General features: G+C 38.6%; 1 protein-coding gene across 1 annotated transcript in view; it reads right to left on the bottom strand.

Moving 5' to 3' along the window:
• ARHGAP12 (Rho GTPase activating protein 12) overlaps nt 1-19,042 on the bottom strand; it is a 137,147-nt gene that overhangs the window by 57,497 nt on the left and 60,608 nt on the right. Inside the window, exons 2-4 of the mRNA XM_065398819.1 lie at nt 17,626-17,889; nt 7,327-7,467; nt 5,407-5,487 (exon numbers count right to left, since the gene is read on the bottom strand). Of these exons, the coding sequence (XP_065254891.1) occupies nt 5,407-5,487; nt 7,327-7,467; nt 17,626-17,889 (486 nt within the window). The remainder of the gene's footprint in view (nt 1-5,406; nt 5,488-7,326; nt 7,468-17,625; nt 17,890-19,042) is intronic.

The following is a 19,042-nucleotide window of genomic DNA, read 5'->3' on the forward strand; positions in this document are numbered from 1 at the left end:
TCATGATTAATCGCACAATTAAAAAAATTTATTACAATTAATGACACTTAATAGAATACCATTTATTTAAATATTTTTGGATGTTTCCTACATTTTCAAATATATTGATTTCAATTACAACACAGAATACAAACTGTACGGTGCTCACTTTATATTTATTTTTGATTACAAGTATTTGCACTGTAAAAAAACAAAAGAAATAGTATTTTTCAATTCACTTAATACAAGTACTGTAGTGCAATCTCTATCATGAAAGTTGAATTTACAAATGTAGAATTATGTACAAAAAAACTGCTTTAAAAATAAAAATGTAAAATTTTAGAGCCTGTAAGTCCACTCAGTCCTACTTCTTGTTCAGCCAATCGCTCAGACAAACAAGTTTGTTTACATTTGCAGGAGATAATGCTGCCCGCTTCTTGTTTACAATGTCACCTGAAAGTAAAAACAGGCATTTGCATGGCACTTTTGTAGCCAGCATTGCAAGGTATTTACGTGCCAGATGTGCTAAAGATTCATATGTCCCTTCATGCTTCAACCATCCCAAGGAACATGCGTCCATGCTGATGACGGGTTCTGCTCGATAACAATGCAAAGCAGTGCGGACCGACACATATTCATTTATATTATCTGAGTCAGATGCCACCAGCAGACGGTTGATATTCGTTTTTGGTGGTTTGGGATGTTCAGTTTCCGCATTGGAATGTTGATCTTTTAAGACTTCTGAAAGCATGCTCCACACCTCGTCCCTCTCAGATTTTGGACGGCACTTCAGATTCTTAAACTTTGGGTCGAGTGCTGTAGCAAGCTTTAGAAATTTCACATTGGTACCTTCTTTGCATTTTGTCAAATCTGCAGTGAAAGTTTTCTTAAAATGAACAACATGTGCTGGGTCATCATCTGAGACTGCAACAACATGAAATATGTGGCAGAATGTGGTTAAAACAGAGGAGGGGACATACAAATCTCCTCCAAGGAGTTCAGTCAGAAATTTAATGAATGAATTGTTTTATTAAATGAGCGTCATCGGCATGGAAGCATGTCCTCTGGAATGGTGGCCGAAGCATGAAGGGGCCTACGAATGTTTAGCATATCTGGCACGTAAATACCTTGCAATGCCAGCTACAAAAGTGCCATGCAAACGCCTGTTCTCACTGTCTGGTGACATTGTAAATACGAAGAGGGCAGCATTATCGCCTGTAAATGTAAACAAATGTGTTTGTCTGAGCAATTGGCTGAACAAGAAGTAGGACTGACTGGACTTGAAGGCTCTGAAGTTTTACATTATTTTATTTTTGAGCGCAGTTATGTAACAAAAAAAAAATCTACATTTCTAAATTGCACTTTCACGGCAAAGATTGCACTACAGTACTTGTATGAGGTGAATTGAAAAATACTATTTCTTTTGTCTGTCATTTTTACAGTGCAAATATTTATAAAAAATAACATACACTGATTTCAATTACAAAACAGAATACAATAGATTTGAAAATGTAGAAAAACATCCAAAATAATTAATAAATTTCAATTGGTATTCTATTGTTTAACAGGGTGATTAAAACTGATTAATCGCAATTAATTTTTTTGAGTTAATCACGTGAGTTAACTGCAATTAATCAACAGCCCTAGAAAATATAAATATATATTTTAAAGTGTACTCTGTTTGATTTTCATTTAAAAATATAATTGTTGAGATGTGACAATTAAAATCTTCCAGTCAGCAGAATCTGTGTGGGATACAGGAAATAGTTTTCAAAATATTCTTTAAATAATGAATTTTGTTCATAATGTAGGGCCCTATTCAGTATGCTCATCTGTTGTAGTATAGCAGGATAGGTCACAGTCTTACAAGGCCTAATAAAGTTCTTTTAGCAGTTGTCAAAGCAACTCCAATCATCCAAACTTTGTGTTAGCTGGAGGCATTCTGCTACTCCAATATGTCACTGTATTAATTTTATTTCTATATAGATTCTTATAACGATATTATATAATTAAATTGCTGTTTTTAGGGAAAGTTATATATTTTTATATCTATATATTTATCTCTCGATATAGATATAGATAGAAAGAGTACCGTATATACTCGTTCATAAGCCAAATATTTTTGGTAAAAAAGTGATGCATCAAAGAGCGGGGGTCGGCTTATAAACGGGTCTACACCAAAATTTGATGATTTTAAACTCTATGGAATCATTGAATTGAATATCTAATACAGGGATTAGCAACCTTTGGCCCGCAGCCCGCCAGGGACCGGCTTGTTTACCTGCCGCGTACGCAGGTTTGGCCGATCGCGGCTCCCACTGGCCGCGGTTCGCCGCTCCAGGCCAATGGGGACGGCGGGAAGCGGCGGCCAGCACATCTCTCAGCCCGCGCCGCTTCTTGCCGCCCCCATTGGCTTGGAGCGGCGAACCGCGGCCAGTGGGAGCTGAGGGGCTCCATGCCTGCAGACGCTCCAAGTAAACAAAACGTTCCGACTCCCCAGTGGCTTACCCTGATGGACCGGGAGCCAAATTTTCCAAACCCTGAAATATAGGGTCGGCTTATGAAAGGGTCATACAGTTTTTGCTATTTTTACCTATCCATTTTGGGAGGTTGGCTTATAAAGGAACGGGCTAATGAACAAGTATATATGATAACTTTCCCTAAAAAACATTTATATATTCACAGTTCAAGAACCTGCACCACAATCCCGGTATTTTTATCTCCCCAGTAGGTGTTTGAATTTTCTTCCAAGGTGGTATATTCATAGCAGTGTCCAGGATCCAACATACATCATGAAGATTTTAAAATTTTAATCTTAGGTTAGCATCTTTCACAGTTAACTCTTTCCAGACTATTTTTGATGATTTTTGGTTTCCAGTGATATGCAGTTGCTTTAAAGGATTTGTAATAATTTACCAAAAATGATTCTAGGTACGAGAACTGGTGTGGTCTACATGTAATTTTTTTTTTTTTTTTAAGTTCATGTTCAGATGGATGTCAGAGTAGGACCCCCACAGTTTCAGCACTATACCTATTCAGTTGTAAAAACAGCCAAAAAGTCTCCTAAAGTCTTTTCTTCTCCCACTCCTGACAGTTAAGAAGAGAAAAATCTTTTTCCTGAAACAGATCTTCAGTCTATATTATGTTTTCCAATCCTTTACTTCCTGGGTAAGTTTTGAACCAACTTCTAATACAGGGGTCAGCAACCTTTCAGAAGTGGTGTGCCGAGTCTTCATTTATTCACTCTAAAATAAGGTTTCGCGTGCCAGTAATACATTTTAACGTTTTTAGAAGGTCTCTTTGTATAAGTCTATAATATATAACTAAACTACTGTTGTATGTAAAGTAAATTAAGGTTTTTAAAATGTTTAAGAAGCTTCATTTAAAATTAAATTAAAATGCAGAGCACCCCGGACTGGTGGCCAGGACCCGGGCAGTGTGAGTGCCACTGAAAATCAGCTTGCGTGCCGCCTTTGGCACACGTGCCATAGGTTGCCTACCCCTGTTCTAATAAATCAGGGGTTTTCCAGAGATGAGGCTTCAATTGTGCTCCTGCCTTTACTCACAAATCTCTATTATTCGCTGTAAGTTATAGGTTGGGTAGTCTTCAGATCTTTTGCGGCAAACTGGTACACTAAATGACTTCTAGAATTTCAAGATGTTATTTTAACAGTACACAGGGCACTGGGTTATGGCGCAAGATCGATCGTTCATTTGTTTACACCAAGTTAATATTTGGTAAATTTTGGTAATTTCAGACTCATTTACCATTACTCATTCTTTTAAAAGATTAAGATTATTTCCTAACCATGTAAACAGAGTCTGCTTTAATTAATTAATTCTTTCTATTATGGTGGTGCCTACAGGCCCCAATCACAGCATCCTTATGCTAGTCCTTACAAACACAGTGAAAAGACCATCTTTGCTTTAAGAACTTAAGAGTCTGAAGTAATGATAAAACAACAGGTGGATACAAACAAACAAGGGAAGCACATGTTAACAATGAGGCAATTGTGTGTTTTCATTTTGGCTACATCTACACTTGGAGCTGGGGGTGTGATTTCCAGACACAGCAGACATACTCGTGCTAGTTCTCATCAAGCTATCACACTAAAAACAGTAGTGTAGCCACAGTAGTACAGACAGCAGCACAGGCTAGCCACGCTAAGTACATACCCACAGGGTCCAGGTAGGTTTGTAGTTGGGGCGACTAACCTGTGCTGCCACTCGCGCTACTGCTACACTACTACTTGATGAAAGCTAGTATGAGTATGTCTATTCAAATTGGGAATCACAACCCCAACTCCAAGTGTAGAGACAGCCTCTGTGTAGTTACAATAACTAGTACAATCAGGCCCTGATCCTTGATTGGGACCTCTAAACTATTGCATTACAAAACACACAGCACCTTGAGACACCGCCTTTCTCTACTCTTCTGCTTTAGGTAAATTTCTATTGGGTTGGCACTGTGAACTGTAGTTCTTAGATTAGAGCCAATAGTATCAACTATTTGTATAATTCAGATCCAAAACTGAATTAGTGGGCAAGATAGACCCTTCCACTCTGTCAAAAACACTACATTAAAAATAGTGACAGCATGCAGCAGAAACTCATCTTTCACTTCCTGGATTAAATTTATATTATACAAATTGACTGCTCAAAGTGCTTTTGATAAAAGCAATTTGTTCAAGAGTATAAGACTGCTAATTACTGGACTGAAGCAACTGAGCAGTATCTAAGTAATTTTTAAACTGTATTCATTAAGGATAGCCTGGTAGGTCTTTGGCTGCCACAAAATTTAAGATCTCTATTGGATTACAGGATTAAAGAAAAATCTCCCTAACACATTGTGTGCAGATTACAGCAGAATTCCATTTAACTCCTTAGTAATTTAGAGGTCAGTATATTTGCACAGGCAAGTTCTGTTAGAAAACTATCTTCCTGGTCATTTCCCACTTTGCTCAGGTCTCCTTTTTCTTGGTCTGCTAGTATTGGTATTGCAACTTGTTTTAAAAGCTAGTTCATAGTTTCTCTCAAGGGCCTCTGATGAATATCATTGTTTATAGAGCGGAGTTTAAAAAGTGAACACAATACTACTACTCATAAAAAATACTTTGAAAACCCTGCCTCTATAACAGGAAGGCCAATGCTACTGTGCAGCACTACTTGAAAAATACTGTTAGGCACAGAGGTAAGACTTTCTCTTGAATTTTTAACACCATTATACTGAATTATTTCTGATGTCACATCCTTCATGATAACGAGTCTGTCTTCACAGGAAAAACCCCAAGAAATGTCAAGAATAATTAAACATGGGGCATTAGCCACAGTTGAAAGAATACATCTGTTGTGAAGAACTCCCACCACAGATTTCTGAACGTTTACTGAAAGAACAACCAGTTGTCACTGTACTTTTGTTTTTGTTACCTTTGGCAGTTCCCATTCTGATCGTGATCCATCAGCACTGTAGTAATATGGTCTACCTTGTTCGTCTACATGTTTTATCCACTGTAGAAATAAATGTGATAATAGGAAATTTAATAACCGTGACAGAAAGACTGATATCACAACACATCTTAGATACTTTGCATTCAAGCTTGAAGACAACTTGCAAATAATAAAATTCCATTTACTTCAGAAATGTACCAACTGTGCACCCTTTTCAATTAGGCAAAACTAAAAAGCAATGAGAAAGTAAATTTTATGTGCTCTTTTTCAGTTCCAGGTCACATTAACTCTCAACATCTCTGTTATAACTCCCCAGAACGTATAACCCTGTGATGTCACAGTGTCGAGATAAACAGATTTTTTTTTAAAGTACAGTATACTGCACTCTTTTCAACATGAAAGGGTTAAGTTTAAAAGTCTGAGAACAGAATACAGAAATTTATATAAAAGTCCTGCCACTTTCTGATCAAGCTCCATTAGGTTCCTGGTACGGCTAAGAGGCGAGTTGTAGTAAGGGCCCATTTTAGAGAGATTATTGCACAAAATTATTGTTCTAAACCTTTAATTATTTAGTAAGAGTATTGACAAGTAATTTATTCAGCTCTGGTAACTATTTGTCGAGAGGACAAGCAGTCTGCAGACCCAACATCTGTAACAGTGCATGCTCACAATTTCACTGAAAAGGAAGAGTTCTTAAGGGCAAAGTTCTTTGTATCAGGCCCTGATCCTAAAACAAGATATACAGGCAGGCCTTTGAAGCCAGGCAGAGCCCCTCAGAAAACAGTGGGACTTCACAGATACTCTTACAATAAATTCTTTGATTCAGGGAATGTATTTTACTGTAAAGCATAAAGTAAATTTATAATGCTATACAACATATTATAACAGAGTAACACATTCTGCAGCACCTAGGGGCAGCTTAAAGAGAGGAAAAGCTCTGGTAGTGGTGAAATTCTGAAGTTTTTTCTGAAGTAAATTAAATTTATGACTTATTCGCAAGTCAGTTTTGAGAAACTGAAGCATTAAACATGACCATTCATATCTCCTTAAAAGTACACTAGCTAAAACTTTCACAAAATTCAAGCCTTTACTAAAAATCTATTGTAATTTAAATTCTGCATCTTAAAAACGATTTTAGTATACATTACAACATATTCCAGCAGCATATCCATTTCAGTTAGACGAAATTCATAATTGTTTCAAAGAATTATTTTAAAAATAATTAAGAGCAGCGCTAATATGAACACAAACCAAAAAGATTACCAACGGTTTTACAAAATAGGGGTGTTATTCCTATTTTACAAATCAGGAAACAGTGTTATCGTGACTTGCCCAAAGTCGAAGTTAGTCAATGGCAGAAATTAGAACAGAACCCAAGTCTCCTGATACTGCTGAGATCTAGTCACTAGATTTTGCTGCTTCCCAAAGGAAGATTTAACAAGGTTATAAAAAGCAAAAGCAACTATATTTTCAGCAGGAAACAGACCCAGGGAGAGTACTATATTATCAACCCTACACAGCACCATCAAAAGAAGTGTTTCTGAAAGACAGAAAGAAGAACATTAGAATGGTAAGGAATGCGTTCCTATAACATCACAAAGAGGACAGAAATATAAAGAATTGTGCAATACACATTTTTGTGTAAATTGGAGCTGATGCCCCAAATCTCTCACTGAATTAGCATTAAGAAAATTATCCCCACGGAATATCAATACAACATACACCAGAGCAAACTGTTAATTCAGTTGCCAAAGTTGTGGACATTTAAGAACAAAGGAAGCCAGCACTGAGGAAAGATTTTCACCACTGAAAATGAAATCTGTATCGTCTTACAACTAAATTTACTGAAAAGGTTCTGCCAATTTAGAATATATGTGATGAGAAGAAAGGAGAATGTACCTTTTCATTAGTATAGTCATTGGTATATAAGGTTTGACCATGTTCATCCAATTCTTCTGACCAACCTTTTGGAGGAGAACCATACTGACTATCTGACTGGCTGTAACAAGAACTGTGGTCGTTTTCTTCAGATGAAAGCAGCTACAAGTAGTCAGAAACATACAAGCAAGTTTTAAGAATGAATATAGTTCAAAATCTGAAAGAGATCAAAGTTTACTTGGATAGAAACAGGTTTTAAAATGTAGAAATAATTCGAAGGGTGTTTCCAGTTTTATTTAATACCATTAAGTCAGAAAATAAATACATCTTTAGTGTTCAGAAACTTGTCTGGTTATCACTAACTAGTTTAAAGACTTTGAATTTGAAAGAGCTAGATGACATTATAGAACAATGTATTTCCTGACATCAAACATCCACTCACCAAATTATTTTGGCATGTGTCACGTAACAAAGCAGCTTCAATTTAATTCATTTTCTCAAGGTTCCTGGTCAGTAACGGCACCTGAATTTTATTAATATACTACTATTTGACATTACTGGGCTGATCCAGTGGTTTAACTGCTAGCAATCCATACAGTCTTGCATAAGACCTAGGGGGAGCAGATACCAGCTATTTATATCAAAATCTTACTCCCAAACTCAATGTACCAAATCCCAGGAATAACCTGAAGCCCCAGCTGTACCTGCGCTAGGTCCCAGAACCCTCTCATTGAACAGATGTGCACGTGCAATGGAACCTACGGTGCTCCAAATTTCCACTGGCATTCCCTGCCCTCCCCCCCCCGCAACTCTGTTGCATACCATAGTGAAAAATTCAAAGGGTAGGTGCTATGCCAGGAGCAGCCAGACAACTGAGCACCAATATCTTTAAAATACAAGAAAAGGATCATTATGTGTAGGAGAGGTAAAGAATAGAGGCTTTGGGAGGTGGATGATCAGGACATTCAGGGCATGTGGAAGAAAATTTGAGCAGGCATCTCTAACTTGATAAGTCTCCTCCATTTTTTATCCACGTGATAGGGTAGTCCCAAAGTCAGATGTGCCATACACCAAAAACTCCAGCATCCATCTTATCTATAGAGTCCCTTTTAGATTCTCTAGCTCCCATGGCTGGTAGCAGTTCGGACTGCTTCACTATTCATAGGAGGGGGCACATCTAGGGTTGCCAGGTGTCTGGTTTTCGACTGGAACGCCCGTGGCAGCTGTGGTTAGCACCGCCGACCGGGCCGCTAGAAGTCCGGTCAGCTGTCCTGTGGGTCTAAGGCAGGCTAGTCCCTACCTGTCCTGGCACTGCGCTGCGCCCCGGAAGTGGCCAGCAAGTCCGGCTCCTAGGCGGGGGAACCACGGGGCTCTGCACGCTGTCCCCGCCCCAAGCACCGACTCTGCACTCCCATTGGCTGGGAGCTGTGGCCAATGGGAACTGAGGGGGCAGTGCCTGGGGGCAAGGGCAGCGCCTGGGGGCAAGGGCAGCGCACGGAGCCTCCTGGCCCCCTCTCCTCCCCCGGCCTAGAAGCTGGACTTGCTGGCCACTTCCAGGGTGCAGCGAGGTGCCAGAACAGACAGTGATTGCCTGACTTAGCCCCACTGCGCCGCTGACTGGGAGGCTGCCCAAGGTAAGCCTGTGCCCCAACCCCCTTCCCCAGCACTGAGCCCCCGCCCAACCCAGAGCACCCTCCTAACCCCTCATTCCCAGGACCATCCCAGAGCCTGCACCCCCAGCTAGAGCTCTCAGCCCCCCGCAACCTCCTGCCCCAGCCCCCTCCCACACTCTGAATCCCTCATCCCCAGCCCAGAGCCCGCACCCCTTCCTGCACCCTAATGCCCTGCCTCAACCTGCAGCCCCCTCCCGCACTCCAAAACCCTTGGCTCCAGCCCAGAGCCCCCTCCTACACCCCAAATCCCTCATCCCCAGTCCCACCCCAGAGACTGCACCCCCACCAGGAGCCCCCTCCTGCACCCCCCTCATTTCTGGCCCCACCCCAGAGACTACACCCCCAGTTAGAGACCGCACCCCCTCCTGCACCCCAATCCTCTGCCCCAGCCTGGTGAAAGTGTGAGAGGTTGGAGGAGAGTGAGCCACTGAGGGGGAATGTATTGAGCAGGGGGCGCAGCCTCGGGGTGGGCCTAGGGTGTTCGATTTTGTGCGATTAGAAAGTTGGCAACCATAAGCACATCATGTTACTCAACAACCCTGACAGTTAACACATAGCCACAATAGGCTCTAAAGGGAATGGCTCCTCTGCTAGAAAGATGGGGCCATGATACAAGGTTTTGAGAGTGGGAAATCTGTAAAGCAGGAGGAAAATGGCAGATCTTCAGCTTTTGTAGCAATACAAAACAAGAAATTGGTTTCCTAGTATTTATATCTTTTAAAACAATACTAATAATGTTGGTTCACCTGAATTTTGTTATACTCAAAAGACCTATTTAGTTTCTTGGAGAGGGAGGCCACAGTGACTTTTCCTAAACAAGCACATCTATTTCTGCTGCACAGCTTCTCTCCTCATTCCATTTCTCATGGGCTAATGCCTCCCACCTGTGGAATTTGGAAGCAGCCCAGTGTTGTTGCTGGAGGCTCCAGGACTAAGCTCTGTCCTTCAACTTCAAGCTACCAGATTCTCTGCCTTTGGCAGTGGAACAAGTTGGTAGTTCAATTTCTCTCAACCATTGTGTTTCAAAATCTTAAATTTCAACTACACAAAAAAGTGAATAAAAATAATCCCCCGCCCCACCCTGGGTCGGGTACATGGCAGTGTGGTGGTTTCAACCACCTGGATCTGCCACTGCAGTGCCTCCCTGCCAGACTCCTCTGTCCCCATTAAGGTATGGCAGAGCTGTCCTGCAAACACCTGGATTAAATCTGTGTTCCCTACATGAGGCAGCACTCAGGCTCTACAGAGGGTGAATTATGGCTAAAAAAGCATATCTATTTCCTTCTATGCAGTTTTTCTTTGATGCGTGTGTGTACCCCAAAAGGAAGTACAAGACTAACGTATAATTTACATGAAATGGCCTCAGTATTTGCATGAGCTAGCTTCCCAAGTCGACCAAAATAGATGAGCCCTCTACAGAGTCACCTTCTGGATGCTAAAAAACAAAGCATGAAAAACCTGTCATTATAAAAGGATGCCCACTTCAAAAGAGAAAAGACCCATACATCACCCATAAACTTAACATAACATTACTTATGTGCGGAGTTTGATGTGGGAGTTTGTAAATCACTTAAGGCTGAAAAGCCTTCGGGTATGTTCTGTCTGTCAGTTATAGTCCATCCTTGGTTCTGAATATCAAGAGCTGCACTGAAGAGATCTTTAAAAAGCAACAGAGGGTCCTGTGGCACCTTTAAGACTAACAGAAGTATTGGGAGCATAAGCTTTCGTGGGTAAGAACCTCACTTCTTCAGATGCAAGAAGAGAGCTTGACAGTTAAGAAATACTAGTGATAGGCCCAACCTGATAAAGCCTTAAATATACTGGAATCAGTAGAACCAAAATAGAGGACTGAGCACTCTTTGGACTTTTCAGATAACAGTCTGTCTTTGCAAATAATTTAGTGCATCTATATTCTGCTTCTGCCAAGCAGTTACTACTACCACTATGCCACTGCGGAAATACCATACAGTTAAATCCCAGTAGAATACCTGTGAATGGAAGAATTCTGCTAGAACAAAGTCTCATCTACACTACTATACAAAGTCTGCCCTCAAGTTACATTCCAGTTAGGCACAAGTGCAACTATATAAAAGTTATCATCCTTGAGGATCACAGAGGCAAACGAATCTCAACTGGAATACTTCTTCACACGTATCATGCAAAATCTTACACATGACAAAGGAATTTAGGTGGTATAGGTCTAAACTTTAATGCAATTCCTGTTTTGTGATTAGAAAAATAAATTAAGTGAAGACGTTTTATATTCTTTATCTGGCAGAAGCAGTTGAAGAAGAAGTTTAAGCAAGTCTGAGCCCAGAACTGTACAAGAGACCTCCAATTCCAGGAATAACTAGGCTTCATGAGAACCCACCTCTCCCTCCAGCTGTGTGGGCTTGGAGAAAGGAAGAGAGAAACTGCAGGGAGGAGCCAGACAGACACTTAAAGGCAGCTGCAGAAGCAGTTGAAGCAGGAGCTATAAAACAATAACGATAGACTGCTTTCTCCAGTTTTCAGTCTGAATATTCTCATATTCTCTCTCCGATGCTCACTGGCTGTTTGCTACAAACACTCCTGTGTGCTCCCTCAGTCTCTTCACCGCAACCCCACTACATCTGCCTTCCATGCCCCCCTCCTTCCTTCCTGCCTTACATTCTTACCCTCCTCTCTTCTTGTGTTTGTCTTTTTAGCTATTCCCCTTACTAAACTGGAGCAACAAAATTAAAAACATTGTACCACCAACCTCCATCCCACACAAAACTAATGATGCTAACATAACAATTGCAAAGCATTCTTTCCTTCCTTTCATCTTCTTTATCTGTTTAGACTATAACTTCTATTTGTACAATGCTCAATGATATCCTGTTCTCAGTTGGCTCCAAGCCACTGTTCTAATACAAATAAATACCATAGTGAAATAACCTTGTGAAAGAATGAACGGCTTATTCAGTTTGTTCAATAATTGTTACAATTATACAACTGTTTTGCTTATACCAAAGGACTCACTGGATAATTAGAGATCAAACTTAAAAAGGGGGGGGGGGATCAAATGTTTGGTATCAAACCAATTACATTTTGGCAGGAACGGTAGTTTTGAACCAATCTCACTTTCCTACCAACTACCTTTAGAAGGTTCACTCACTTCTAGAATCGTATGCTTTCAAGTCATAGCTATTCCCTTAACACAGAATTACACGTGTTCTTAAAAACTGAAGAGAAAACATACAAAGTCACCTTCTCTATTCCAGTTTTTCTCTCAAAATTAGAAGTTGCATAGGCCAATTTTTTAACATTCCTGACGACATAAAATTTCCTTTCAATTTTCTTTTTGTGGTTCTCAACTCTATTTAAGATCAGTGGTAAAGAGCCCGTAGTTGACATTCAAACAAACCATTTTTGTAGTAGTTCTTGTTATTATGCACTATGAAAGATTCCATCTGTTCTCATAGAACTACCACAAACTCCCAGAAAAAATATCCATAAAAAGGGTGCTACTGCAGACACATGAAGTTCTGGATTCTTTCACTGTTTTTCCACTTACTGTTTATCTTCCCTATCTCCATCATCCTTTGCTTGTTCATTATTTTATCTATGCTCTTAATAGTTTTTTGAATTTCCCTTGTCCTCTGAATCTTATACATTCATAAGAATGAAGTATTTTCACCCTTCTCTCCACAATCCAATTCTCCATGGTCATCATATTGTCTCTAAAGAGATCCCTGTATTTTTGTTCCGGTCTTCTGTACAGCTCTATTGCAACCCCAGAGTTACTGTTCACAGCTATGAGAAATATGAGTGACAAAATCACCAAATCCATTCCTTTGCCAGTGTCCACCCCCCCTTACAATATACTTTCTACTGTTTGGGTCAGTAGTGCAGCTTTCACCACTTCCTTTTGAAAATTATTCCACAATTAAACTCATTAGGAAGTTTGTTTTTATTTCCATCACTCCTAATCGTAACTTTGTGTACAACCTTAAACAAGTCCTTTCCCTTTATCTATTTCAAATATTTGGCAAAGATATACTTAGTTTTTATCTAATTTTCAATCAGTCCCTACAGCCTTTGTTTTTGTTGCTCTTCTATGGATTGCCTACAACTTTCTGCTAATGAGGTATCCAGAATGGCACATTCTATTATGTTCATTTCTAAGCCATGTACAGAGAAACCACTACCATTCTCCGTGACAAAATGCCTCTTCACGTGCAGCCAAAAGTTGTATTACCCTTTTTGCTACCATACTGCATTCCTAGTTCAAACTTAACTCATTGCCCATATTCCCACATCACTTTACTGTTCAACATATTCACCCTGTAAATATCTGTTTCGCATTATTCTTCCTCAGATATATTAGCATGCATTGCCTAGGATGAAGCTCATCTAATAATTCCAACCTCCTATTTACTTTCTAGACTCCTGATTTTTAGGCCCTCATTCTTGGTCATTAGGTACTTTTTTTGTGCTAAATACCGAGAACTTGCAGAAAACTTCACTGGAACTATATTTGTTTTTCCTTTGTGTTTATCTAGTCCCCCGCCTGTCCATTAGAAGTGCAGCTATGCTCTGAAACACTTTCACTTACTTTGCCTACAAAAAGGTACAGCTACATCAGTTTCTAATTATCTAAACTTTCCTTCCTAATCAAGGAGTATCAGGACCAATAATGAGCTAATTCAATTGCCATCTGCTTCAGTATAACCTTACACACCCCTCAGATCTAAGTCACCTTGCTTTCCCACTTTTCTGACAAAATTTAAGTGGCCAGCCATTTCTCCCATGTATACAACTTATAAAAAGTCCAGTGGGTTATTTCCTTTTCTATTTATGCTTGCTGTTTAACATTTTGAGATATACTCATTCATTTCAGTTAGAGACCTAAATGTGTGAAAGTACAATTTTATACATCAATCTGTAAGTGAAAAGGCCTTAGATTTACTACTCTAGACCAATAGTATTAGGGTATACATTTTAAGAAAACATGAATCTTGATCATCAGAGAAGATCTAGAACCAGAGCAGTTACATGTGTCCTATCATAGTTGATTTTTCTCAAATCTTTGGAGAGTCTCACGTTTACATCTTTATCATACCCAATCTTGCACTTAAGAAATATTAGCTGCACCCTGGATCTGATTATTTAAATTGTCATTGTATTTTATTGCTAGACATCTGCAACTCAACCACTAGGACTCAAGAGAATATAGTTGGCAGATTTGCCAGAAGATACAACAAACATACTTGAAAAAATTCATAGTTAATATGTCCAACATACAGCAGATGAAAAGAGATAATTAAACTCCCAAAATGCAAACAGGAAAAGGCCCAATGGATGAAAGGGCTGAAAATTAATACATCTGACAATTTTCACTTTCTGAAAAATACTATCTATATTATCAGGTTATAGCAGTATCTCAGAGGTTCAGAGACTGTGGAATCCAGCCACCAAGGACACAATGGTTATTTAATTTATGAGGATCATTTGTGATTGGGAAACCTTAACCAGAACAAAGTTTACAATACTCAAAGCATGCACTCTTCAGTGGCCTTAAAGAGACTGAAAAGACATGACTGTCCAAAAACAAGTGCACAAGGATCATGAACAAAGATGAAGAACTAAACTTTAACCATCAATGAAATGAGGTATTCATCACAAAAATGAATAAAATATTCATGAGGGTAGGACCACATGGTAAGATTATGATTCAAAGGTAGGGTGAAGCCAAAAGGTAAAATGCAGCTCTTTGATGAAGGACTGGAGCAAAAAGACAAGACCCATTGTTAGTGCTGACAGTGGAAAGAAGGAAGAAAGATGGGGTGGAAAATAATGTATACCATCAACCTATTGTCAGGAGACTGCTAGAGGGCTGGTTACTAAAGAGCTACTATTTCAACCAGACTTTGAATGAAGTCCTCTTCTAGTCAACAACCGTGAGTGGGAAATTTTTTTTTTAAGCTAATGGGAGAGTGTCAGAAGCAGCACCATGACATTTACAAGCATATAATCTGCTTCACTGCTGCCTACAGGCTCTGAGGCAGTGAAACTGATGAAATGCTTGCAAATGCCACAGTGATGCTGCTTCAGAATCTAGGAGAAGCAGCAGAGATTCAATCCTGTTGGGGGTGGGCAAGACCAGGGAAGAGGAATCATTTCTCTCTCTCCCCTTCCTCCTATTACAGTAATAATCCAGAGTCAGAAACTTTTGAAGCCCTCATCTTTTACATCAGGACACCAGCACTCTAAAGTTTTAAATCAGTTTTCCGATTAAGTACTTATAACAAAGTACTTACAACAAAGTACAGCTGAGGAAGATGCTTGTACTAAAAAAAAAAAAAAAAAAACAACAACGAAAATAAAATGTTAAAACTGGGCACTGAAAAAATCAAGTGGGAAGTTTGCTAGTAAATGTTTGTTTTTTCTTCCAGTCATATCAGTTTCTGAGATTCATCTAACAGTTAGAATGGCAAGATAAAAGTGTATTTTAAAAGAATTTATAATTTTAAATAGTCACACCTCCCTCCAACTAGAGTTTCCTCATTTTTCTCACTGATTGGTTTACTGATATGCAAGGAGAAGAGGAAAGTGGTAAGTGGCTGCTCAGCTCGGAAAATATGCATGTACATCTTAGAAAGTTTTCAGGTAAGCAGAGATTTATTTATTTTCAGCAGTATTTCTAAGTAATAGGTTCCATGGATCTGTTATAATGCCTCTTCAACATACTTGCAATTTTGAATGCTGCCTCCAATGCTACAAATATGCTGAGGTTCTACTGTAACAGATCTGTGGAATTTACTAAAAAAGACACATTATGTAAATAATGCATAGATACTATAAACAAGGGAGAGATGGCTATATAGAAATGCATATGTAGATGGAAAAATAATGTAAGAACACACTCTTTCCAAACAGGACTTAAACTGCCCTAACACAAAATTGTACCTGTCTTGCAGTCGAGTCTTGCAATTTGCAGTCTTACAGTTCTGAACTAAGACAGGTTCTACGTGACCATTCAGAAACTGTTGAAAAGCATGCAAATTCAAGTCTAGGAAACAGGTGTTAAGGATTGCTTCCATGATGATGCATGCAATCACTGTAACTATCCCAACTCTGATGAAATCAAGTTCAAAATAAAAAATTTCAAACTTGAATGTATCACCGTTCTCTTTTGCTTTTCCTTTTTATATAATGGCTTAAGTATGACATCTTCACATTCCATCATTGTTAATGTATCAAAATTATACTCTTTATTGCAGAAATAAAATTTACATTTCTGTCTAAAACGGACTACGAGCATTATTTCTATTCTACAAACAGTACTGTTTCTGCACATTGTCTATCAAGACCCAATAAGTGTAGATCACGGAGGAAAATACTGGGAGCAAAGCAGCATGTCTTTCCATTTTCATTCCAATCTCACTGTAGACAATTTTTTAAAGATTTGTTTTCTTGCAGATTTTATCATATTAATTACATGGTATCCAAACATCTAAATAACCTTTTTTTTCTCTTTTGTTATGCACGTAACTGATTATAGAAACCCTTCCAAAATTTATAAGCCAGTCAATTAACATTAGACAATTTTTTCCAGTAACTAGCTACTATTTTGCAGCACCAAAATATGAAAAATTAACTCTTATTTCCTACCACCACTAGGAAGTCCAATAAGAATTTCTAAGGAATTATTTGGTAGTGTTAGTGTTATCACACTATTTTGTTTAATTTGAGCTTTAAACTTCGTTCCAATATTCCTTAAGGAAACTTGAGGAAATCCCATTTTTATTTGTCTATAGGTCAAATTTAGTCCTTCTGTCCAAGGAGGACTGACAGATCACATTCTGAGCCTAAAATGAAGCTCTTTAAAGGGCAGTGCAGGGAGAGAAAGCTAGGGAATAACTGTTCCTCCAAGCTGAGTATGATAGCATGAAAGTGAGATGCCAATAAATGAATTTGTGCACTGTAAGATATGTGAATTGTACTATGTTCTGGTACAGATGAAGCAAAGGGACAATTGATGAAAGCACGAAAAAAGCCACAGGAAAGGTGTGCCACTGTTTTCTGTCCATTGAGATAAGAAGATATGCCACAAGATCCAAATCAGCATATGAGAGCACGAAGAATAATTTAGTGTGTAGACTTTCAAGCCAGCCACATCTTATTTTTCCAAGATCCTTCTTCTAGACATAACATCACTAAGAGGACAGAATGCACAAGAGAATGCATTCCACATCCTAGAAGTTACAGCTGACTTACTCCACTGTTACATGGGGGCTTATTAGCTTCAAAGAAGGCCATTCACTTGTTCTTCAAAGGAAGGAAAGAAAAATAAAATACTAACTACAGGTGTCAGGTACCCAATGAGGGAAGAAGCAACTCTAAAAGTGCAAGCCCAGAGGTTTGGGCTCACTTCTAGTTTGGGGGCACATGAGTTTGACAGATTAGAGTAACACAAATTATACTAACACACATCTAGCCAAATGAAAGAGGCTTTTCCTCCAGAGAAGAGGAGGAAAATAATGAAAAACAATTCCTCTCTACCTCAAAACAGTTTACATTTTAATTTTACAGTTCAAATAGGCAGCAACATAATTTACTAGCCCAAGAACATAGCCATGCATCACTCAATCTCACTGTTCTAGTTATACTGAATAACTACCTCCTGATCAGCTTGGCTCTGGGCATCCCCTTTGTTTATGCTTGCATCCCGGGTCCAACGAGGAGGTTTCCAGGTTCTTTCTTGTGTTCCTTTGTTGTAGTAGTAACAACGTCCTGTAGTATCTTTATGGGTTTCCCATTCTCCATTAATCTGAATTGGGGAACTTGTAGGTAAAGGTGGAAGTGCAGACTGAGATATTTTCAGTTCTTGTAAATTAGCATAAACTGGTGAATCCGGCCTGCCTTGGCTTGGTGGAGTAGTTGGCTATTGTGAGAGAAGAAATTAAGTATTACTTAAACTGCAAGTGTATTTTTAATTTTCTCCTTTAATAAAAATCAATTATATTACAGAAGTATAATAGGAAATATAATTTATATAATCAAAAACGAAGTCTTACTTTTATACAGAGAGACCTTTTGCAATTAAAACAGTCAAATCAAAGTCAAACAAAAACAAATCTATTTTTTGACTCATAACCACAAGGGTTATTTCACAAACTGTATGTATAGTTTATTAAAAATATTTAAACATTCCTGCAAATGGCATCTTTTAATGATCTCATATGGCAGACTTGTGAAAAGATAAAGCAGTATTCAATAACTGGAAGATTTCACTGGGTTTTGTTTCAAGACATGAAATATTGATGGCTCCTCTCCTCCCCAAACTTGGAATGCGTGTGGAGCAAAAGGAGGGGAAAAAAGCACTGTTTTACACCTCTCATCCTCTATCTTGAAAGTGAGATAGAACAGGCAGTGCAGTCTAAAGTAGTGAGTACAGTATTGGACTAAGGAATTTGGGAATTTCACTTGAGCCTTTCCTCTGTAATTTTTTCCAAATTAACAGTCACAGAACTGAGTGAATCAATCTATTCTAAATAGATTTAAGATATTATTTAGTACAAACAAAATATTTTGCATAACACCGTAATTTATCAATGTCAACAAAAGGAATAACTTTTACCTGTTTAAACAGTAATGTGGAACAGATAAAGTTTAGTCCTAAATACAAGAAGCAGAACCACAACCAACATCTGCAGGAGAATGTAATACTACTACTAGCAACGGTACATAAATGCAAATTTCTGCTAAGATGGTGAGCTCAGGTAGAGAACATCCTCAACCATCTACTCACAGGAAAAACTATTGGAAATTCAGACACAGAATTATGAACCACAAAACTACTTACAGGGGAAAAAACTGTCTTTTTATTTTTTAAATATATATATAATTCTAAAAGCATAACACCACCCCATAGTATGTTAACATCACCATATGACAGGATGGATAAAAAAATATTTACATTTAAAGTATGTTTCTTTTTAAAAATAAACCTGTTTAAAATGAAATCTTACTGTAATACAAAATATGTTATGTCTAAACTTATCATAATCTCTTAAAACATTTTAAAAATAAATATG

Source organism: Emys orbicularis, chromosome 2 (assembly GCF_028017835.1).
Source record: "Emys orbicularis isolate rEmyOrb1 chromosome 2, rEmyOrb1.hap1, whole genome shotgun sequence".
Lineage (NCBI taxonomy): Eukaryota > Metazoa > Chordata > Testudines > Emydidae > Emys > Emys orbicularis.